Source organism: Malania oleifera, chromosome 2 (genome assembly GCF_029873635.1).
Source record: "Malania oleifera isolate guangnan ecotype guangnan chromosome 2, ASM2987363v1, whole genome shotgun sequence".
NCBI lineage: Eukaryota > Viridiplantae > Streptophyta > Magnoliopsida > Santalales > Ximeniaceae > Malania > Malania oleifera.
The window spans coordinates 8,356,128-8,380,865 of NC_080418.1; the positions used below are offsets into that span (position 1 = coordinate 8,356,128).

The window sequence follows — 24,738 nt, forward strand, 5'->3', positions numbered from 1 at the left end:
CATTTTAATGCATTAAATTATTTGAGTAGGGATCAGATTTAGGACAAAGAGTGAAGTTGCCGGAGCAAGTGCATAGTGTAGGAAGAAGTGGGAGGCAAGGCTCCAAAATTGGGTAGAAGTGGGAATCTTCTGGTTCAAATTAGAATATGAAAGTGTTGGTTTATTAAGGTTGCAAATTTTTCGGCCTATATCTAGTTACTCGTATGTATAAGATTATTGCTAAAATCCTTGCGAATAGGGATAGGGGACACTATTCTAAGTCTCAAAGTGCTTTTGTATAGGCAGATTCTGGATGCTATTTTAGTAGCAAATGAGGTTGTGGAGGATGTTTCTAAAGGAAAAAGAGCGGGGCTGTGTTTAAGCTGGATTTTGAAAAGGCTTATGATCAACTTAGGTGGAATTTTCTTGGGAGCCTTGGTTAGGAAGGGTTTTGGTGAGAGGTGGCAGGCTTGGATGAAGGAAAACCTTGTCTAATGCCTCATTTTCAGCCATTATGGATGAAGAACCTAAATTTTTCTTTAGGGCTTTGAGGAAGGTTGGACAAGGGGACCCCCTTGCTCCCTTTTGTTTATTCTTGTAGTTGATGTTTTGAGTAGATTGGTAGACAGGGCTGTTGATAGGGGTTTTGTGAGAGGGATGGAGGTGGATAATGAGGGGGTTGCATTGTGCGCACTATAGGGTGGGGAAATTAGTAAGAGAAAATAGGGTTTGATCACTTCAAGGGGATCTACCTCCAAATTAGCCAAAGACTTATCAATTATTTTATTGCTTGAATGGAAAAGCTCCATTGAGTTACATATATATAGGGTAGGGAAACTTACTTTATTTGGAAAGTAAAAAATCTGAATTTATTAGGAATGTAAAAAATCCGAATCCAAGTCCTTAATGGATTCAATCCCAGCTGATTTGGGAATCCTAACACATTAAATAAAAATACCAACATTAAATAATCCTAACATTAAATAGAATTTCAATTGATATGAAAATCATAACAGATTAATTAGAAATCCCAATTGATTTGGGAATCCTTTCATTAAATAGAAGATCCCAATTGAATTGGGAATCCTAACATTCTCGCCTCCTTCAAATCAGCCTTGTCCTCAAGGCTGAGTAGCCATAAACTCTGGGAATCTCTCCTCCAAGGATTTATAAGTTTCCCAGGTTGCATCTTCAGATGGCAAGTGGGACCAATGAACTAAATCTTCTATGATGTCTCAATTTCTATGTTTGACCACTTGGCGATCTAGAATTGCTTGTGGTTGCACTTGAACTTCACCAGTAGACACGACATTAGGCTACTGGCGTTGCACAGTATTTTTGAGGCAAGAGACATGAAAAAATGTATGTACCTTAGAACCCATTGGTAAGTCAAGACGATAAGCAACAGGGCATATACGTTTCAGGATCTTATAAGGCCCATAAAACCGTGGAGACAACTTTATTGAAGAACCAACAGTCATGGATAATTTGTCTATAGGGTTTTAGCCTGAGAAATACCCAATCTCCCACTGAGAATTCCCTTTCATTTTGGTGCTTATTAGCTTGCTGTTTCATACAAGCTTGAGTTTCAACAAAATTTTCCTTGAGGAGCTGAAGCACTTGGTCTCGATCATTTAACTTCTCAACTTATCAACTCTAGATTATCCAGCTGAATACCTAGCCAGAACAGGAGGAGTTCGACCATAAACAACCTCGAATGGAATCAACTTGATGGAGGAATGATAAGTGGTATTATACCACCATTTTGCCCATGGGAGCCATTACACCGAATCCTTCAGTTTGCCATTAGCAAAGCAATGAAGATAAGTCTCCAAGCACCTGTTAACAACTTCAGTTTTCCCTTCTGATTGTGGATGACATGCAGTCCTCATATTCAATTGTGTTCCTTGCAAACGGAAAAGCTCCTCCTGAAAGTTGCTTGTAAAGACTTTGTCACGATCACAGACAATAGACCGGGGAATTCCATGCAACTTGACAATATTCTCAACAAAAGTTTGAGGAACACTTGTAGCAGTATAAGGGTGAGTTATAGCACGAAAAAGAGCATATTTTGTGAGGCGGTCCGCAACAACAAAAATAATAGACTTACCATAAGAAGATTGTAGTCCCTAAATGAAATCCATGGAGATCTCAGTCCAAGCTTTTACTGAAATAGGAAGATGCTGTCGAAAGCCTGGACTCGCCACGGTTTCCCCCCATGTCGTTGATAAGCATCACATTCTGTCACAATCTTTTTGATTTCATTCTTCATTCCCCTCTAGTAAAATTCCTGAGAAATGCACTTGTAGGTTCTAAGAAAAGCAGAGTGACCTGCAGCTGATGATGCATGTACTTGCAGTATGGTTTGCTTGTGGGCTGAATTAGGCACTAATAAAATCCTCCCTTTGTACAGTAAGTTTAAAGAGTCCCAAAAATAAGGAGGGACTGAAGTTGTCTTTATACCTTTAGTCTCTAGATTTTGCCTCCATTCCTTCCTAATTTGTTCAAGAGTAGTACATGCAGGTATAGAAATCGCTCTAAGCTTAACTTGTTCAGGAAGTCGTAAGAGTGCATATGCCACCACATTCTGAATCCCGTTCTTGTAAATAATCTCATAGTCATAGCCCAATAACTTGGTGACCCACTTTTGTTGTTCCATGGAAGAGATTTGTTGCTCCAAAAAAAGCTTAAGTCTTTTGTGATCAATTCGGATTGGAAAGGCCAACCAATTAAATATGGTCTCCACTTTGTAACTACATGCACAATGGCCAGCATCTCTGTGTCATAAATAGACATGCTAATGTGGGATGGAGAAAAAGCCTTAATGGTAAAAGCAATGGGGCATCTGTCTTGCATTAAAATTGCACCTATGCCAACCCCTGATGCATCAGACTTAGTGATGAACACCTTGTTGAAATCTGGAAAGGCAAGAACTGGTGTGGTGGATATTGCGTGCTTAAGCTTGACAAAGGCTTGTTCAGCTTCCTTACTCCATTTGAATGCATTCTTTTTCAATAGAATGGTTAATGGAGCGCTTGTCATTCCAAAATCCTTGGCAAACTTGCAGTAGTAACCAGTCAACCCCTTGTAGCATTTTGATTGTTTGTGGAATAAGCTTCCACAAATAGTTTGTCATCACTTGTATTTTAAAAGGGTCAACTGAAACACCTTCTTGGGAAACAATATGCCCAAGGTATTCCACATGCAATCGAGCAAAACTGCATTTATATTTATTGATAAATAGATGATGCTCATGAAGAGTGGTGAGTAGTCGCAAATAACCTAAATGATCTTCAAGGTATGAGCTACATATGAGGATAAAAAAAAAAAAATATGAGAACAAACTTACGTAGGTAAGGTTGGAAAATATCATTCGTGAGACTTTGGAAGGTCAAAGGCACATTGGTTAACCCAAAAGGCATATCCAAGAACTCGTAATAAATATTGTGAGTTCTATACGCAGTATTCTGAATGTCATCGTTGTGTACTCGAATCTGGCTATAGCTTGATCTCAAGTCGAGTTTGGTGGATTGGTGGCACCTCCCAACTCATCTAACAATTCATCCACAATAGGGATAGGATATTTATCCTTTATAATGTTCTTGTTTAGTGCTCGATAATCAACACACACTTGCCAAAAGCCATCCTTCTTCTTCACCAATAAGACGAGAAGAATATGGACTGACACTTGGTTTAATTATGCCAACATCTAACATGTATTTCACTATATTTTCTATTTTTGTTTTCTAAAAATAAGGATAGCTAAGGGCGGACATTAGTAGGGACACTAGCTGGCAATAGAGGAATGTGGTGATCATGTGTTCATTGAGGTGGCAATACCTATGGCTCCGCAAATAGGTTGGAAAATTCTGAAATAAGAGAGTCTAGTCCTTTGTCCTTGCCATATTGATGTTGTAACTCCTTGGTGCTCGAAGTTGTACTGGGCAACCATGTCGCTCCTTTTTAAGAAGCTTCTCCAACAATGGCTTGAAACTATAGTGACATCACCACAATGTTTGCCTTCAAGAGTCACTATTTGGTCATTCAATGCGAACTTCATAACTAGCTTAGAGAAATTCCAAGCTATATCACCTTAAGTCTTTAACCATTCAATACCCAAAACTACTTCATAGTCTTTTAGTGGCAGCAAAAAGAAATCAACATACAAGACATGGTTTTGCATGGTTAGTTTAACCTTCTTGCTTTGACATGTCAAGGTCCTTCCATCTAAAACCTTCATATCAAACTTTTCACATTGCTCCACATGATAGGCTAGTTGTTTAGCGATTTTAGTGTCCATGAAATTATTAGTGCTACCTGTATCAATTAAGAAAGTAACAGGTTGGTGTTTTAAGAAGCCACTAATTTTCATGATTTGAGGATTAGCATAACTAGGTAAAAGCATGAACTAAAGAAGTGATAGATTCATCATCATCATCATCAGATTCTATACCTTTCTCACTAGAATAGGGAGAGGGGGTTGGCTTTTGGCTCCTCCACCGGTTCAATCATCAAAAGTCGTCCCTTTTTGCAACGATGTCCTCTAATGCCACTTTCATCACAATGCCAACACAAACCTTTTGTCATTCACTTTTTAAGTTCCTCTTGAGTCAATCATTTGGCAAGAGGATTATGAGGAGCAAGTAATGTTATAGTGCTATTGACATTCTGCTTGCTAATGATCTTGTTGGAGAGATGCCATTCTTCTCCCAACTTCCTTTCTTCTAACAGTGCAAAGGAAATTGTAGTAGTCATAGTTCGTGGCCGACGCATTTTGACCTCACGCCTAATGTTAGGTAGGAGACCAATAAAAGTACCGACGAGTTGGCTTTCGTTCCAATCTTTAGTCTTGTTTGATAGCCATTCCAATTGTGTCTGCTACTCCAAGATAGTGCTAGTTTGGCGTATTTTAGCAAGATCTCCATCGATATTCTCATATCCAGTGGGCCCAAATCAGACAAATAATCCAGAAACAAATTATGCTCATGAAGGCATTCCATAACAAGCTTCAAACCAATTATACCATTGAATAGCATCGTCATCCATACTAAAATAAACAATTTCAACTTTATATGTTTTTGGAGTGCGGTGAAAGCGAAAGTATTTTCATCCCTAGAAACCCAATTTGTAAGGTCATTGTTGTCCCACCGAGGAAATCCCACCTTCATATGAGAAGCACCATAATCATGCTTTCCTTGGTAACGTCCTTCACGCTTGTATGGTTGCTCCCTACAACTTGCTGATGTAAAGGCATCTTCTTCTCTTTTTTCATGGTAAGATGTAATGAGTAGTTTCTCTTCAAATTGAGACTTAAACATATTGCTAAGTTCAATCTTTAGCCTCGCTTCCATTTGGGACTTTGTTAATTTCGATTTGCCTCCAAATTAGCCAAAGGCTATAAATTATGTTATTGCTTGAATGGAAAAGTCTTGTAGGGTTGCATATATATAGGGTAGGGAAATTTACTCCTATTAGGAATGTAAAATATCCCAATCCAAGTCCTTAATGGACTCGGTCCCAATTGATTTGGGAATCCTAACACATTAAATAAAAATCCCAAGATTAAATAATCCCAACATTAAATATTATCCTAATTGATTTGGGAATCCTACCAGTGTGGTATTCTACTTTGAGCTTTGACTTATTTAGGGGTTAGGGTTGTTAGGTTTTGGGATCTTCTGGTGAAAAAAGTGTCCAAGTGTTTGGATGGACGGAAGGATGCTTTGTTCTCTTTAGATCATTGCATCACCCTTATTTAGGGTTGTTTTCTAGTATTCCTCTTTATTTCTTGTTTGTTTTTAGAATTCCAGTATATCAAAAGTCATGGGAGATTTTATTTGTCTTTGGGGTGATAAGACCCTAGGGCTTTATTGTAGAGAAATTGGGGAAATTGAAAGGATGGAAAATAGAAATGGAAAATAGGGTTGATCACTTCAAGGGGATCTGCCTCCAAATTAGCCAAAGACTATGAATTGTTTTATTGCTTGAATGAAAAAGCTTCGTTGGGTTACATATATATAGGGTAGGGAACCCATTCTTATTAGGAATATAAAATATCCCAATCCAAGTCCTTAACGGACTCAATCCTATTTGATTTGGGAATTCTAACACATTTAATAAAAATCCTACTTGATTTTGGAGTCAACATTAAATAGAATTCCAAATTGGTTTGGGAATCCTAATAATACCGCCTTCTTCAAATCAGCCTTGTCCTCAAGGCTGAGCAGCAATAAACTCTGAGAATCTCTTCTCCAAGGATTGATAAGTTTCCCCAAGTTGCATCTTCAACTAGTGAGACTAGTGAACTAAAAATTTTGTGATGTCTCGACTTCTATGTTTGGCAACCAAGGGATCCAAGATTGCTTGTGGCTGCTCTTGAACCTCACTAGTAGGTGCAATATCAAGCAAGCAGTGCTGTACAACAACTTGCTTCCTTACTTTCTTTTTTAGGGAAGAGACATGAAAAATTGGATGTACCTTAGAACCTGTTTTCTTGTGAGAGTTCCAAAAGTAAGGAGGGAGTGAAGTTGGGTCTTCTCGTAGCTTTTGGATATTGCCTCTAGTCTCCGAATTTTGTCACCATTCTTTGCTAATTTGTTGAAGAGTAGTACATGCAGGTACAAAAATAGTTACAAGTTCAACTTGTTCAGGAAGTCATAAGAGTGCATCTACCACCGCATTCTCGATCCATCTCATGTAAATAATCTCATAGTCATAGCCCAACAAATTAATGACCCATTTCGATTGTTCCATGGAAAAGACTCATTGATCCAAAAAAGTACTTTAAGTTTTTGTGATCAATTCGGATTTGGAAATGCCATCCAATTAAATATGGTCTCCACTTTGTAACTACATGCACAATGGCTAGCATCTATTTGTCATAAATAGACATGCTAATGTGGGATGGAGAGAGCACCTTATAAAAGCAATGGGGCATCTGTTTTGCCTTAAAGCTTCACCAATGCCAACACTTGATGCATCAGACTCGATGAACACCTTGTTGAAATCTAGCAAGGCAAGAACTGGTGTGGTGGACATTGTGTGCTTAAGCTTGACAAAGGCTGTTCAGCTTCCTCACTCCATTTTAATGCATCCTTTTTTAGTAGAGCACTCAGTGGAGCACTAATCTTTTCATAATCCTTGAAAAACTTGTCATAGTAACTAGTCAATTCCAAAAATCCTCGCAGCATTTTGGTTGGTTGTGGAATAGGACAGTCTGTCATTGCTTGTATTTAAGAAGGATCAACTAAAGTACCTTTTTTGGAAACAATATGCCCAAGGTATTCCACATGCAGTCAAGAAAAGCTGCATATAGATTTCTTGGCAAACAGATGATACCGGTGAAGAATGGTGAGTACAATTCGCAAATGACATAAATGATCTTGAAGTGATAAGCTATATATTAGGATATCATCAAAAAATATGGGGACAAACTTATGTAGGTATCATTCATGAGAATTTTGAAGGATGAAGGCTCATTGGTTAACCCAAAAGGCATTAATAAGAACTTGTAATGGCCATCGTGAGTTCTAAACACAATCTTTTGAATGTCATCCTCATGTACCTGAATCTAGTGATAGCATTTCTAGTCAAGTGTGGTAAACTATTGGGCACCTCCCGACTCATCTAACAACTCATCCACAATAAGGATAGGAAATTTATGCTTCACAACATTCTTGTTCTGTGCTCGATAATCAACATACATCTACCAAGAGCCATCCTTTGTCTTCACCAATAAGAAAGGAGAGGAATATAGATTGACACTTGGTTGAATTATGCCATCATCAAACATTTCTTTTTCATTTTCTTTTCTATTTCTGCTTTTTGAAAATGAGGATAGCGATCAGAACAAATCGTTAGTAGGGACGTTACCTGGCATTAGAGGAATGTGGTGATCACGTGTTTGTTGAGGTGGTAATCCCTATGGCTCCACAAATAGATTAGAAAATTTTGAAATAAGAGATTCTAGTCCTTCATCCTAACTAGATTGATGTTGTAGCTCCACTAGCAGTCGAAGTTGTACGTGGCAGCTATGTCACTTATTTTTAAGGAGCTTCTCCAAATGATGACTTGAAATTGTAGTGACATTACCAAAAATGTTTGCCTCTAAGGGTCACTCTCGGGCTGTTCATGACGAACTTAATAACTAATTCTGAAAAATTCCAATCTATATCACCTAGAGTCCTTAACCATTCAATGCTCAAAACCATTCCACAATCTTCTAGTGGCATCAAAAAGAAATCAACATACAATTCATGATTTTGCATATTAAGCTTATCCTTTGGGCACTCACTCTGACATGTCAATGTCCTTCCAACCACAACCTTCATATCAAACTTTTCACATTGCTCCATAAGATTGGCTAGCCATTTAGTAGTTTTAGGGCCCATGAAATTATTAGTGTCACTTGTATCAATTAAGATAGTAACAGGTTTGCATTTTAGGAAGCCATTAATTTTCATGGTTTGAGGATTAGCATACCTAGCTAAAGCATGAATTGAAGAAGTAATAGATCCATCATCATCATCTGATTGTACACCTTCCTAACCTAAGTCAACACTGTCATCCTCAACCTCTTCTACCTCCCCCACTAGTACAATCATCAAGAGTCATCCCTTTTGCCAATGGTGCCCTTTATGCCACTTCTCATCACAATGCCAACACAAAAACCCTTTGTTGTTTGCTCTGTAAGTTCCTTGAGTCAATCTTTAGTATTGTTTGATAGACACTCAAATTGTGTTTGGTACTCCAAGACAATGCTAGTTTGTTGTATTTTGGCATGTTCTCCATCAATATTCTTATATCTAGTAGGCCCAAATCAGACAAGTAATCTTGAAACAAATTTTGCCAATAAAGGCATTACATAATGAGCTTTAAACCAGCCATACCATTAAATAGCATCATCATCCAGACTTATAGTAGCAATCTCAACTTTAGATGTTTCCAGAGTGCAGTTAAAGCTAAAGTATTTTTGACCCAACCAATAGCGTCATCACTATCCACTAAGGAAATTCCACCTTCATATGAAAAAAGGAAATTCCACCTTCATATGAAAAGGACCATGATCACGCTCTCCTTGGTAACCTCCTTCGTGCACATATAACAATTAGTTAACATAGAGGCATAATCTTCTCTCTGTTTATAGGAAGATGTAATGAGTAGTTTAAAGAGTGATGCTTGGGTCTCTTCAAATTGAGGCTTAAACATATAGCTAAGTCCGACCTTTAGCCATCTAGGATTTTGCTAAAATTTTCTAAGGCCATTGTGTAGGAGTGAAGATCAAGAATTCTAAGATCTTGCTTTTGTTAAAGGGTTCACAACATCCACAGTTAGAGAGCCCATGCAAAAGTGAGGTTTAGGCCTCAGATCCCTTCTCACCTTCAATAAGGCTCTTTTGGCAAAGTGACTTTGGAGATTCATGATTGAGGAGGAGCATTTTGGAGAGAAGTCTTTACCATTAAATATGGCCTCCCCCACAATGGCTAGATTTCAAAAATGGGGAATGAACCCCACGACGTAGGTGTCTGGAGATGCATTAGGAGAAGATGGAGTGACTTCTTCCCTCGTATTTTCTTTTAGGTGGAAAATGGGGAAGATGTGTGCTTTTGGCACAAAATCTAGTCTTGGGAATCCTAGCTCAGTACCAAATACACATCTGTATTTAGGCTAGCCTACAACAAAGATTCCCTTACCAGCCAACACCGGGAGTTCTCTAGTCAAGGGTTGATCTAGAATATTCCTTCTATTAGGAACACTTTTGACTGGGTGATGGATATTTTGATGGAATTCATGAGTTACCTTTATAAATTTTAGTGTTAGAACATCTCCAGTAAGCCCAAGTGGTCCTTGAACAAAGATGGTATTTTTGTTGTCACTTTTTACTTCAATCACCGCAGCTCCTTGGCAGGTTGCAGATTTAATTTCCCTTGGGTTCCCATTTGGAAAACAGCAGCCCCCTCAAAGGTCACCTTTTTGACATGGGAGGCTACTTTTGGCGAGATCCTTACCCTCAATAACCTTTGAAAAAAGGGCTTACCGCTCGTGACTAAGTGCTTTCTTTGTTTTGAACAATATGAATTAGTTGATCACATCCTTTTGCATTGTTCGTGGACTAGAAACCTCTGGAGCTTTGTTATTTCCATGGTTAGACAAAGGTGGGTCACTGCATCTTTGGTTGAGGGTGATTTATGGGCTTGGGATGGGGTATTAGCAAATAAGGTCATAAGGAAGTTTGTTTTCCCCATTCCCCTTGTTAGTTTCTAGATTGTTTGGAGGGAAAGGGATTGTCTGGAGGGAAAGGAATAGAAGAGCTTTTGAGGGAACATCTCCCTCTGTGCATCAAAGATTGTTGGTTAGTTGTGATTTCTAATTGGTACAGTAAGATGATTGGGAGGGCCATCTATGTAATTCTTGATTTTCTTGACACCTTACAATGGAAATTGTATTGTTTTCACTTTCTTTGCTGTACTTGGGTAGCATCCCCTTGATGCCTTTTCCCTATTTAATAAATTGTCCCTTTGCTGATTAGAAAAAAGAAAAAGAAAATGGATTATCCTAGTTTGTTTCTTCACATATAGAAATGAAAATAGAAAACAAGGATGATGCCAACAACTTGTGAACAAACACACTGACGCATTGTCATAATTTGTTTCTTCAATAAGCAGCAATGAAAGCAGAAAATGGAAAATAGGACAATTCCAAATAGCCCCCTTGGCTAGTTGGGAGCTCGTTTGTAGGGCTAAGAAGGAAGGGGCTTGGGTCCTTGGAAGTTTATGTCTAAAAACATTTGTTTAATAGGTAAATGGCTTTGACGGTTTCCCTTAGAGAAGAATTCCCTTTCACAAAGTTATTTAAAGTAAATTTAGCTTGTAGGTAAATGGGTGGGATGCAAGTTTGGGTTTAAGATGTTCCTTTGAGAGTCCTTGGAGGTGTATATTGTAGTCCCTTACACCAAATTCATTGTGGGTAATGGTGTATGAATTATTTTTTTAGGAAGGCATTTGGGTGGGGAATTCTATGCTTTGAGTTTCTTTTCCTCGTCCGTGTTAGTTTTCCTTATTGCATAATGGAGTTATCTTTTTTCATCTCTAGTGGGGATGAATTCTCTTGGGATTTCAATTTTATAGGGTTCTTAATGATATGGTGTCGAAGAAGCTCTCTTCTTTGTTCTTGTTGAAGAACTATCACGTTCCATTAGGAGGGACTTTGGGTCATGGGTCCTTGATTCTTCAAGGGAGTATTCTTGTGAATATGGCTTTTAGCATTTGACTTGTGACAACATGATCTTTTGCCTCATTGTACAATTCGGAAGGCTGAAGTACCCTCTTAAGTTTGAGGCTTCTATTTAGTTAGTTGTTCTCAATAGAGTTACTATAATAATATTTTGTAGAGTAGGAGGCCTTCTAAGGCTTTTTCTTTGGATATGTGTATTCTTTGGTTTGACATTTCAGAATCTACGTCTCATCTTTTCTTGCATTTCCTTTTCTTGGAGAGTTTGGAATAAGTTGTTTGGATTTTTTTGGAAGGAGTTGAGTTTGTTTGGAATCAATGGAGTTGTTGGCTTTTTCTTTCAAGATTTGGGTGTTTTAGAGATGGTTTGGTTTGTGGAGTGGTTTTCTTCCACTTTTTAGGGTTTGGTTGCAAAGAAAAGATTAGATATTTGTTGGGAAGAGGATGTCTCAATCTATACTATGGATGGGATTGATGGCTTCATTTTGGGCTTTTTCAGCTGGTTGTTTTGGAGGGTCATGTTTTATGAATTTACAATATGAGAGTGGCTAGTGGTGTTGTCCCTTTTAAAGAAGATTTCTTCTGCTCCTTTCTATATATTCTTTATTCTTGAATGAAATCTCTTCTTTTTCTATTAAAAAAATTAGAATATTTTCATTCTATTTTGGGGATGTCATAGATGGACTTATAGTGTTGCTATGTCCTTATGGTGTATTTGGGCAATTATCTAAGTGGCTTTCTTGATCATGTGAAGTATGATTCATAAGACCCACATATGGTTCCTATTCTACAACGAGAATGATATGGAAAGCTAATAATTTTAGGGTGTTGAATAATTGGGCAAAATGGAAGACCTTACCTTAATGATAGGTCTCTCCCTCTGTTTATATGTCAAGTACTATAATAGTGACCATAACACCCTTACTGACTCACACTTATTACTAAAAAAACTCTTTAACATATAATAACAATGCTAAATGACTAAATAACCATTAACACTCCCCCTTAAGCTAGAGCATGTATATCGTATGCTCCTAGCTTGTTACAAATGAATTTCACACGAGCACCTCCCAAGGCTATAGTGAACAAATTAGCAACTGAAACTCAGACTTCACATGAGTGGTTGTAATGAAGTTTTGTACAAGTTTCTCCTGAATAAAGTGGCTATCAACTTCAATGTGCTTTGTCCGCTCATGAAAGACTGGGTTGTAGGTAATATGAATAGTAGCTCAATTATCACACATCAACTCCATGGGCTGAGAATATGGAAAACCTAGTTCGTTTAACATGTTCTTCAACCAAAAAAGTTCACATGTAGTGTATGTCATAGCCCTATTCACTGACTCAGCACTTGACCTAGTCATCACAATTTGTTTCTTACTTTTCCAAGACACCAAATCGCCACAAGCAAAGATAAAATACCTAGTTGTGGATCTTTGTTGGAAGGTGACTTAGTCCAATCTGCATCTGTATATCCTTAAATATGAGTGTGACCTTGATCTTGATATAAGAGACCTTCCTTGGTGCATCTTTGGGATATCTCAAATTGCGAATCACTGCATCCAAGTGACTTGTTCTCGGGGATCGAGAAACTGATTCACAACACTTGTTGTGAAGGATATTTCTGGTTGAGTGATTTTGGGATAATCCAACTTCCCAATAAGTCTCTGGTACCAATTTAGGTTAGGCAACAAATCACCCATATTTGGAACTAACTTACTATTGGGGTCTATGTGTGTATGAACAAGTTTGGATCTCAACAACCTTGTCTCATCTAAAAGGTCAACAACATACTTCCCTTGTGACAAGAAGTTCCTCTACAAGATCTCAATACATCTTTACCCGAGAAGTACTTCAGTTGTCCTAAGTCCTTGGTCTGAAACTTATTCTATAGGATAAGCTTTAGGTCCTTAGATGCCTTAATCATCATTACCAGTGATCACAATGTCACCCACATACACAATAAGAAAAATCTTTCCAGATGGAGTATGATGATAAAATAAAAAGTGATCTACTGCCCACCAACAGAGGCCGAACTCAAGTAGTACAACACTAAAATGGCCAAACCATGCTCTTGGAGATTGTTTTAATCTATATAATGATTTATTAAACCAACATGTTGAGACTAACTCTTATGAGCAACATACCCAAGTGGTTGCTCCATATACCTCCTCATGAAGATCCTTATGTAGGAAAGCATTCTTCACATCTAACTGATGTAGAGACCAATGACAAGGGGTGGCTAAAGAGATGAACAAACGTATTGAGACGTGTTTAGCGACCTGGGAGAATGTGTCTAAATAATCCAAACCATACACTTGAGTATATCCATTAGCAACAAGGCAGGCCTTCAAACGAGCCACAGAACCATCAGGATTTGTATACCCATCGATAACCAACCACAGACTTATCAGGAGGAAAAAGGTACTAAATCGCAAGTATCATTATCATGTAGTGTATGCATCTCTTCAACCCTTGCAGTCCTCCACCCAGAATGGGATAGGGCTTCAGAAATAGACTTTGGAAGAGCAATAGAAGACAAAGTACGAACAAAATAGTAATAGGAGGGTGACAAGAAATCATAACAAACAAAATTAGAGATTGGATGTTGGGTACAAGTGCGTTAACCTTTCCAAACAGCAGTAGGAAGATCAACATCATGGGAAATAAGATCATCTGACGAAGGAACTAGAGGCAAAGTAGTAGAAGCTTGAGAAGGCATTCCTCCCTTGAGTCGCTGTGTATACCTACAAATTGGGATGATCCAAGCGACGAAAAGGACTCAAATTGGATGAAGATGTAGGTGGATTGGGCACAAATAATAGGTTTGGATTTGGAAGGCAAGACAAAGGAAGGGGCCATAGTTGTCAAAGGCGCAAGGCGCACCGAGGCTCAAAGGGTACTTGGAGCTGAGGCGCGAGGCAAAGGGGCACACCTCACGAAGGTAAGGCACACAATTATTAAAATTGTGTACAATGCCTATTTGGTGGGTAATTGATATATGAATACATCAATATTAATATTAGAATTTAAAATACCAAAATATTCAATACCAAAATTGGGAATTTAATGAAATTGTCAGGCCGAAGGCCCAAAAGCATCAACATAGTTCAACATCAAAAGAAAAGAGTACAAGAGTCAAAGTCTAAAATCTAAAAAACCTTCCTCAATCATCAGTCGTCACTTATCATCAGCTAAGTCTGCCAAGATATCATCTTCCTCTTCATTATTAGAATTTTCTTCTCCAACATCTTTTTCCTCTTCTATCTCCTTTGCACTCTCCACTTGGATCTCATCCTTATCTATAAGTTCCAACATTGTAGTTCGGCCCCTAGCATTGCTAGATGAAGCTCTTCCTCTAAAACATGGTGATATATTTGTACTTATTCTTGATCTAGTGTGATGCAGGGGGTTATTTACTCCAACTGCTCTAGCAACAGAACCCCAAGTCAAAAATCATCTTCGAACACAAGTTCATCATCCTCATCGGAATTGCCATCCATCCTACTAATCAACCACTCATTACTATCATCCATCTCCTTTAGAAGGATGGGATCAATGGTGTCATGCTTGTTGTATCGACACCTCAAAGTTCGATTATATTTCACAAATACCAAATCATTCAAGCGTTGTTGGGCTAGCCTATGAAATTGCAAGAAGTTTAAAATAATATAATAAATAATGATTCTAAAAAGTAGTAGATTGGTAGTTCATGTTCTTTAATCCATGATATCCTAATGACTTACATGTTGGAATATGCTCCAATTTCTTTTGCAGCCGGTAGCACTACATGTGAGGCTAAGGATTTTCACAGCAGACTTTTGCAAGCTTGGAGCCATGATCCAAATGATATCCACCTTTGTGCTGTTATAAAATAAATTTTAAATGAATACCTTATAGCGAAAATAATTTTAGATAGAAAGAGGTTGTAAAAATGCCACTTTACCAATTACCAGGAAAAAATGCCACTTTACCCGGTGCTTTTATCTTCCTTTTTCTCACTGCCAAATCAATTCCAAAGAGGCCACTAGCGCTAGTGTAATTTTCCAACTCATGCAAAACTTTATCTTGCACTTCAAGGGTTGGCATGAACCTTGCAATACATTTGTACAAATCCACCATGAGTTCTTCATCTTGCGAAATGTGGGGGTTTGAATGGAAATATTTTGGGTTAAAGTAGTGTGCAGCTGCATGCAAAGGTTAATGGAGTTGGCATCCCCACCTCGTATCAATAATTTCAAATGCCTCTTTGAATTTAGCCTCTCTCTGACCAAAAGCCTTAGCTATAATTTCCTTTGCCCTATCCATTGCTTTATAAATATATCCCATTGCAGGTTTCTTTTCGCCATCAACCAAACGGAGTACATGGACAAGTGGGCCTGTCAATTTAAGAGCATAGACAATGGTACTCCAAAAGGTAGGCATCAAAACAATACTAGCTGCTCTTTTGCCAGCTGCCTCCTCTGCCCATTTAGTAGTATTCCCATCTTCAGAAGTAAATATCTTCCTCAAGTTATTCATTTGAAGGTGGATTGAACGAAGAGTGATGAAGGCAGTTGCAAATCTTGTAACTGTAGGCCTCAATAACTTCTTTCCTCCAATGAACTGTCTTATCAAGTTCACCATACCAACGCGGTTATAAATATAACCATTCAAAAACATTGTCCTTTTCAAAGTTGTATGAATTGAAGGCATCTTCCCAATATCCTCCAATATTAAATCGAGGCAATGGGCAGCACATGGTGTCCAATATAAATGTTGCCTCTCTGCTTCCAACAATCTCCCTGTTCAAATAAAAGAGTGAAGCCATTAAAATATTAAAATAAAGAATAGATACACTCTAGAATGTAGTTCTAGAAATAAGTTCTTACCTGCTGCAACATAATTTGAAGCATTATCAATTACTACTTGAATCACATTTGATTCTCGAATTTCTTGCGCCATCTCATCAAGTAATTTGTGCATTCTATCTGCATTCTTGACAATATTAGAAGCATCAATTGATTTGATGAACACTGATCCCTGTGGAGAGTTCACTAAGAAGTTTATTATGTCTTTATTAGCAACACGAATCTCTCCAACCATTAGGCATAATTGAGCATCCATATTTTGCCCATTCTTCCTTATGGACCTTCATCAACTCTTTCGTTCGACTAACTTGCTGCTTTAGGCAAGGAACTCTCACTTCATGATAGTTAAGCGGCTTTATTCCAGGGCTATATTGCCCAATAAATTCAAGTGCCACTACAAAGCTGTCCAAACGTACAACATTAAATGGTATTCCAACATCATACATTCACCTAGCAAAATCTGCCATTGCCTTTTGTCTTAATTCTTTCTTGCACGCCTCATTTATTGATGTTTGCTTCATCTTTCCCCTTTTTTCTAGCTTGAACCGCTTTCTTTGGATTATGAGTGAAAAACAAGTTTGTAGGCCCCTTCTGTTTTAATTTCTTCAAGGTGGATTGGTATGAACTTCGACTTCGACTTCCACTACTATGCACTTTCTTGCCACAAGAGTCAATTTCCTGAACTTCATCCTCTTCATCTTCACAATAACAATCTATGTCATCAAAGTCGGGAAATAACTCATTCTCTTCCTTCTCTTGATCTTTCTTCAACATATACTCCCTAATCTCCTCACGTACATGAGCAGGGCACTTGGAGCATTCTTTTATATTTCAAAATCCTTCGACAATATGTTGTTTTGCCCAAAATATTCCTCCCTTTGTGACTTTGCCACAAAAATTGCAAGTCAAATTATTTCTATTTTTTTTATCATCTAAATGCGCATACTTCCATGCAGGATCTTTCTTTGAAGAGCTAGAGTTTCTACTTCCAGAATCCATTTAAGATTTAAAACTGGTTATCCTAAATTCAAAAGCAATGTATAATATATTTCAGAAAAATGTATAGTTTGTATACTGCATTTCCAAACAAATTACAAAGCAGCAGCTAAATTCAATAAAAAAAATGTTATACATTAATTATAAAGAAGCTGCAGGCAGCAGGCAGCAGAAGAACTGAAGAATAAATGAAAAAAAAAGAAGCAGAAGAAGAACTGAAGAAGAAGGAGAAGAAGAAGAACTGAAAAAGGAGGAGGAGAAGAAGAGGAACTGAAGATGAACAAGAGAGTTTTTCTAACGAGGATGATTTTGTTTCGAGCTCGTGCTCTGATGTGGTTTGCCGATCTGATGTGAGCACTCCATCTAATGCATCCAGTGATTTGGTGGGCAGCGATTCTGATTATGATGCTAGCGGATCTACTAAGGACGATTAGGGCTGGATACTTAGGATTTTTATGAGCGCTCTCCTTTGTACTTGTACTATGTGCATCTATATAGTGGTTTACTTTTTTATTTTACTTGTATTTTCTGATTTGTGTATCACCATGAATTTTATGTGGATGCACTTTGACTTTTATTGTATATATCTTTCGTTGTACTGCCTCCATGATTAATGAATATATGGTGATATTCTGTCTTTTTGTTCTGTGTACCATTGCTTTTCTTTATATTTCTAGGTTTTATGTGGATGTTACTGCTGCAAGTACACCTGTTAGATTATCAGTCACCATATAGAGCTTCCTTTTTGTGCTTTACATGTTCTTTTTGTCCATACAATAGTAAGGACACTGAAGTTTTAAGTTGGGGGTGAGGGGTTAGGAAAACACTACACGACACATTTTGAGGACAAAAATGACATAATTTTGAACAAGACCAATCCACCTTCTGCTGTAGGCCTAGTAACCAATTCTACCTGATTGAATGACTCCTTTCTGTTCTCCCTTGCTATCCATCATCAATCCCATATTTTTTCCATGCCACACTTCTAGGAATATAAGGACATGAGATAGGGCTACTAGAGAGACAATAATAAACAAGTGTAACACAACCAACTATTGAGATATAGGCTCTTTTCATGCATGTAGGTGCCTATTGTTTCTCACTCATTGGACCCTGAAAAAGGGGGACATTGGCTTACCCCCTAAACAAAGATAAAAGACACGCTATCACCCTAAAACTGCTAACTGCCCTACAGCCCAAATTGATTCCAACAACACAATTATACCATGTTAATCTTGAGTGATCACGGATAGATGTATTATGCCCATCCAAGATGAGGCTCTATGGTGTACGTTTTTTTGGGGATAATACTGTCTAAATAGATGAAACAGAGTATAACAAAAATTAGAAAAATGGAGAGAAACTTTGGTATCTAGAGATTGCAGGATACATAGAGGAAAGGTAAGGTACCTAAAATAAAATTCTTGTAATTCAAACGATGATAAGAAAATTTTAAATTGAATGTTCAATTACCTCCTTGAAATAGAGTATATTTGACTAAAGTCCCTATTTGTAAGTAAAAGGCGTTTGTTTGGCTAATTGGCTTGTTGGCCCTTAATAGAGTTAACACCACCAATATGCTGCAGATTTGGAGGCTTTTGTCTCTATCTATGTGCCTCATGTGCGGGATTAGCTCCTAGGATGTTCACCATTGTTTCTACACTGTTGACTTGATGATGGGGTTTGTGGAATACAATATTTGGAGTTCTTGGTGAAGTGTGGGTATGTCCAAAGTCGGCGGGGGAGCTCTTGAGTATGTCTTTTAATGGTTTTGGGAAGGATAACTGGGTAAGAATGGTTGCAGGTTGTGAAGGTTCTCTTTGTGTAATTTGGTTGGGAAAGCATGCTAGAATATTTTTTGGTTAGAAGTTGTCATTGGATCTTCTTTGGGACAGGTGCTTTTCTTCTGACTTATACTGCAGGCTGTTCTAAGGCTGTTTTTTTGAGGATGTTAACCATGACTGGGTGGCACTATCAAGATGATGCTGGTTTTTCCCTTTTTTTCCTCGTTTTATGTTTAAGGACTCCTTGTTATCCTTTTTTGTATCTTTTTCTCCTTTAAAAAAAAAAAAAAAAAACCTCCTAAAAATAGAACTTTCATTATCTTGGATCAATTTAAAAAATTGAAGATGCCTTGCATAAAGTTAAGGTTCCATTAAAATGGACAAGTGCTTTTGGTGTTCTATGTGATAATTAGATATCTTTTGATCTGAAGGAAAATTTTAGACAACTATAATATCAATGATGTTATATAGATCCGAATGTTGGATAACTAGGAAATAACCTATACAAAAAGAGGTGTTTTTAAAATGAGAATGTTGTAATGGATGGGTGTATGTACTTTTATGATAAAATAAGAAATGAAGACATTCTAATTCCTATTAAGTTCGGAGTTGTGGAATCTAAAATGGGTGCTTAACATGGTTTGCAACATAGACCAAATATTGCAACCTCTTGAAATAGTAACTTAATGGAGGTTAGAGGCAGTTGGAAAGGGAGGCATAAACCAAGAAATACTTATATTGAGATGGTAAGAAAGGATTTTATATCCTTCTAGTTTTCAAAATTCAAAGAATGTTGTCCAATATTGAGTAGTGCGGTCACAGTTAAGCTGACTGAGTGAAGCTCTAGCATGTTCATCTTGTCACTTTTTAAATGTGCTCGACCTCAAATCAGGCCTGAGGATAGAGCCTGAGCTCAGCTCCTCAAAGAAAAATTAGGTTCTGGAAAATCAAGCTCTAGCTTTGCTTCAGTTTGATCTAGGCTCAGCTCAACTCAAGACACTGCAATTGTTACAACCAAACAGAGAGTATTTGCTTTTGTAGAGCAAATATGTCCATAAGAACACAAAAATCTGGTTGGACCATTGAGAGAAGAGTTAGGGTTTGGAAGGAGACATCTGGGTCAAAAGTCGAATGTCCCTTTGAAAGGGGAAGGTGCCCATAGATGAACCCAGTTGAGCGTATATGTGAGTCATAGCCAGCTTATAAATGACCTGTTCATGCGCCTGGATGAGCTTAGCTTAACCTTCTTCAGAATGATCATTAAATGAGCCTCAAAATCAGGCTTATAATCATTGTTTATGTAAATGTACGAGCCCACTGAGCCACCAAGTTGTTCATGAACATGTTGGTTCTTTTGCAGCCTTTTTTTTTTTTTTGAGTGGAATGTCCAAAAATGATTCATATAGCCAAACTCAAGTAATGGGACTTGGTGCTGCTTTGTTAATCTTTTGGTCTATTACGAGGCCTCTGTTGCCAAGGCTACACAATAGACACAGCCCATCCCCCATTGCAAACCCTCCCTATCACTTAAGGTTTGAACATGAGATGTCCAACGTTGATGTCCTATTGTCAAAACCTTTAGGCTCTCCACTCGGCCATTGTTTGATTTACTTACTATTTTGTTTGTGCATTGTTCTAAATAATGAAAATTTAACCGGCCTTAATAACAAATGTTATTCTTAAGAAAAAAAAATGTGCCTTTTCTTCTTGGATGCACCATATTTGTGTACTAAAAACTGTTTAAATTTACAAAAGTCTTCTAGAGAGATTTTAAAATAAATTTGGAAATATGGTTTGCACTTCCTATGGATACCTGTGGGGACAATTAGTTTTCAATTTTAGCATGGTTCTGGTATTTTCATCATTCTTGTTAAAATTTTACGTATTCTAAGGGAGCACGTGGTAATGGTGGTTCTGTTTTAGAATTGAAGCTAAAAGACGTGAATGTCGTGAATAAATACAACAAATGGAATAGTCTATTGCAAAATATGGCAGAGAATAAGTGTCATGGGTGTGTGAAATTGGAGGAGCACATTAAGTTGGCAAAAGACGTTAAACGGCACAAAGAGGAAGTTAATGCACTTCAGTTTCAAATGTCAGATGAAGCACTCCAGCAGATGCCAGACTTTTACGGCCGGGTACCTTACCATGTTTTTTAACCTTCTAAACATTTGTGCTTTGTAATACTTAATTCTAGTGTAAATGATTTCCAGATTGATACTCTCCTGTTTTCTTTTGTGTGCATTTGCAGATAGATGTTCTGAAACATATTGGTTGTATAGATGTCGATCTTGTAGTTCAGATCAAAGGTCGCATCGCATGTGAGATGAATTCAGGGGAGGAGTTGATATGCACAGAGTGTTTGTTTGAGAACCAATTGGATGACTTGGAGCCAGAAGAAGCTGTGGCAATAATGTCTGCTCTTGTGTTTCAGCAGAAGAATGCTTCTGAACCTTCTCTTACCCCCAAGCTGTCTGAGGCTAGGCAAAGGTTATTTCCTTCTTTCATTCTCCTCACCTCTTTTTTTGTTATTTACCAGTTTCCATGATTAGATTTCTTCTTGTGCAAGCATACATGAATATGTACATCATTTTTTAGATGTTTGTGTACCGTATACATTGTCTTAAATCTGAGTTTCGACCTGAATTTGGTTCTTAAAGTAGCATTATTGGACTCGGTACATGTCTTGCGTGTAAGTATCCACAACTACAGTTGTCCCTTTAGGAGGTCATTATATTGATTTTTTTTTTTTAGCCAAAATACACTTTCCTCCCCTAAAGTTGTGGCTAACTTTGAATGTGCTCGTTAGAAAATTCAATTGTTGATTTGTTTAAATGCCACCCAAATTATTTCCATGGCACGTGTACTGTCAAATCCCAATGTTTCAAAATGTCAAATTTCTTCACAATTTGTGAGATAAAATAACTTCTTATATATGTGACCTATGATGTTTAATATAATTCATAATATTAGCTATAAGAATTTGCAGATTTATCCTCAATATCAGAAGCATATGTATTTTGCAAATTATCACAAATCCAAGTTATTAACTTCTATAAGTTAAGATATGGTATCTGCTGGAGTGCTGCATCTGACGTTTGAAGCTGAAAGTGCATTAACTTCCTCTTTGTGTTGTTTAACCTCTTTCACCATTCTTGTTAGTACTTCAGTTTTTTTCCATGTCATCCTGCCATTGTCAAATCTCAACATGCAAAATACAAAATTTGAGTCATAAAAATAGCTTCCTACCTTATATTGGTCAACTTCTTACCTTATATTGGTCACATTAAATTATGGTCTAGTTCCTCATAAATTTAAAAAATGAGGTCGAACAAACAAAAATGTAAGAATGCCTTACAAATTGACTATCTCATTATTTCGCTTGTTTTATGAACTGAAATTAATAGTGATGGGGTATTAAAGCATATTAAACAGTTCAAGAGGGACACAAATAGTTTAAAAAATCTGAGGGAATTTAAAAAAAAAAAAATTGAAAGTTTAAGGGGAAATTGAAACATGACGAAAATTTAAATGTAAAGGATTGGTTTGGTTTGGTTCTTGGATTGTGCGGAGCCTGCATGGTGTAGCCATGAAGCATCCTATGAAGTACTTCCAGGATCAAATATTAAGATTATAACTGAAATCATGGCTTAAAATTTTTTAAATTTACTCTGTTATTTTCATGTTCTGAATCTAATTTCAGAAATTTATCTATTCTAGATTGTACGATACAGCAATAAGACTTGGGGAACTTCAAGCTGAGTTCAAATTGCAGATAGATCCTCAGGAGTATGCTCAAGAAAATCTAAAGTTTGGTCTTGTTGAAGTCGTTTATGAATGGGCGAAGGTTACTATTCTCAGATCATATTAATTTAGATCCATCATTGATTTCTTGATTGGCTCATCTTCCTCACATTGTCACCTTGTCCTTCTGGCAGGGTACTCCATTTGCGGATATCTGTGAACTCACAGATGTTCCTGAAGGCCTCATAGTTAGGACAATTGTCAGACTCGATGAGACGTGTCGAGAGTTTAAAAACGCTGCTGCTATTATGGGTAATTCTGCACTCTACAAGAAAATGGAATTTGCTGCCAATGCGATAAGGCGCGACATTGTTTTTGCAGCAAGCTTGTACATTACTGGGGTATAGACTTGTACAGAAGCACTTGGTTCATTTGTTTGTGATCGACATAAAAGATTATCAGTCAATGCTTAACGTAGTTAACGTTTTACAATTAGAATTTCTTTTTGAGTTTTGAAAAATGCATCAATTCACCTAGGAATAACATGCTACGTCTACTTGGAAGCAATGCATGGTTTGGAGGTTGTTGATTTTGAGTTTGTAACAAGGTTCAAAATTACTTTAAAATTAATTAAAGCAAAAATGGGTTAGCATGAGACGTTCACATGTCATTTATTTTTTAAAAAATAAACACAATTCAATAGTATTCTTGAATCCTAAATGAAAAATACACTTAGATAGTTTAAATAAGAAATGTGTTATTATCATAAAACATATAACAATGGAAAAATATTTATAATTCTATAATAAGGAATAGAGATAGATTAACTATTCTCAAACTTTATTATGAACATGTTTATTCCTTTCTCATTTCATGTTAGATGAAATAAAATAAAGTTTTATGAGTGATCACTTTTAAAATTATAGCATCTTTATATAATTTTTATTAGATTATCTTTATATCTATCATATTCCTTGAAATATGTATTTGTAAACCAAATGAAACCTAAATGATTTTGAAACTAGAAAAGTTTTGCAAATATAATCTAAATTGGTGATGGACTTAAATTACCAAAAAAATATAAGTTTCCCCATGATTTCAATCATTCAATTAGCTCATGAAATTAACGCACAACTAATAGCGATTCATGCTCTTAATATATAAGAAGATTGTCACTCGTGAATGCGTTTTATTTTTTTTTTTATCACATGTGTAACACTGTAATAGAAAACATATGATTTGGAAGAATTTATGAACGTTTTTGACAATAAGATGAAGAAATAGACAAAGTTATTGTATGAAAATAATTATTTCCTATTAGTTTGGTTGTCGAACGTAAAAGTAGCTAAGAGCATCGTTTATTCACATTTAATGACCTTTTAGTAGGCATAATTTCTTACTAAATCATAATTAAGTGAAATAAACTCTTTCAAAAATAGCATTTAGATAAGTTCTAAATGTTTCGTATTCTATCAGCCATGACTTCACTTTGCTTAACCCCATCCTCACTTGGTTCATTAATTTTGATTTTATTTAACCTTCAAAATATGATAATGTTGTAATAATGATCGGATATCAGATATAAGCACAAGCACAACGGAATAATTAAAATGCAACAAGTGACACAGTTTGTATATGAGAAATAACAAGAACAACAACAACACAAGAATTTATGTGGTTCAGGAGTACCTACATCCACGGAAGCAATCAGCACAAGAATTTCACTAAGAAATTATAGAGTACACAATACACTTCTCAAAATGATTTCTCTTCTTTTTCACAATACACTCAGATAAGCATAAATAGACTTTCCTTCAGAGGTTTCTCCAAAAAAACCAACCAACCTAACGTTTAAATTTAAAATTTAAATTTTGGTCTCGCAGCCTTGGAACGAAATCGTTGACGGTTTCAGCAAGGCGTTAGAAAACTGTTGACGGTTTCCTTCTTCCTTTGTGTAACCAAGTCATTCCAAGAAATGAGTCACCATACACAACAATCTCCACCTTGGCGAATTTTTGCCCCTAAAGAAACACAAAAAAACATACCCTGATACTCCACCTCGACTTTAGATCATTAAGTTGGGTTTATCTCCCTTTTATTACTTGGAGATATGAAGTAAGTCCAAACAATGCTTGAACTTTTCACTAGTCATCGAT

At 36.9% G+C, this 24,738-nt stretch overlaps 1 protein-coding gene across 1 annotated transcript in view; it reads left to right on the plus strand.

Moving 5' to 3' along the window:
- LOC131147730 (DExH-box ATP-dependent RNA helicase DExH11) overlaps window positions 1-23,077 on the plus strand; it is an 82,839-nt gene extending 59,762 nt beyond the window's left edge. The window contains exons 20-23 of the mRNA XM_058097269.1: window positions 20,762-20,976; window positions 21,090-21,328; window positions 22,559-22,685; window positions 22,777-23,077. Coding sequence (XP_057953252.1) covers window positions 20,762-20,976; window positions 21,090-21,328; window positions 22,559-22,685; window positions 22,777-22,989 — 794 coding nt within the window. The 3' untranslated portion in view covers window positions 22,990-23,077. The remainder of the gene's footprint in view (window positions 1-20,761; window positions 20,977-21,089; window positions 21,329-22,558; window positions 22,686-22,776) is intronic.
- Window positions 23,078-24,738: the final 1,661 nt, after the last annotated feature.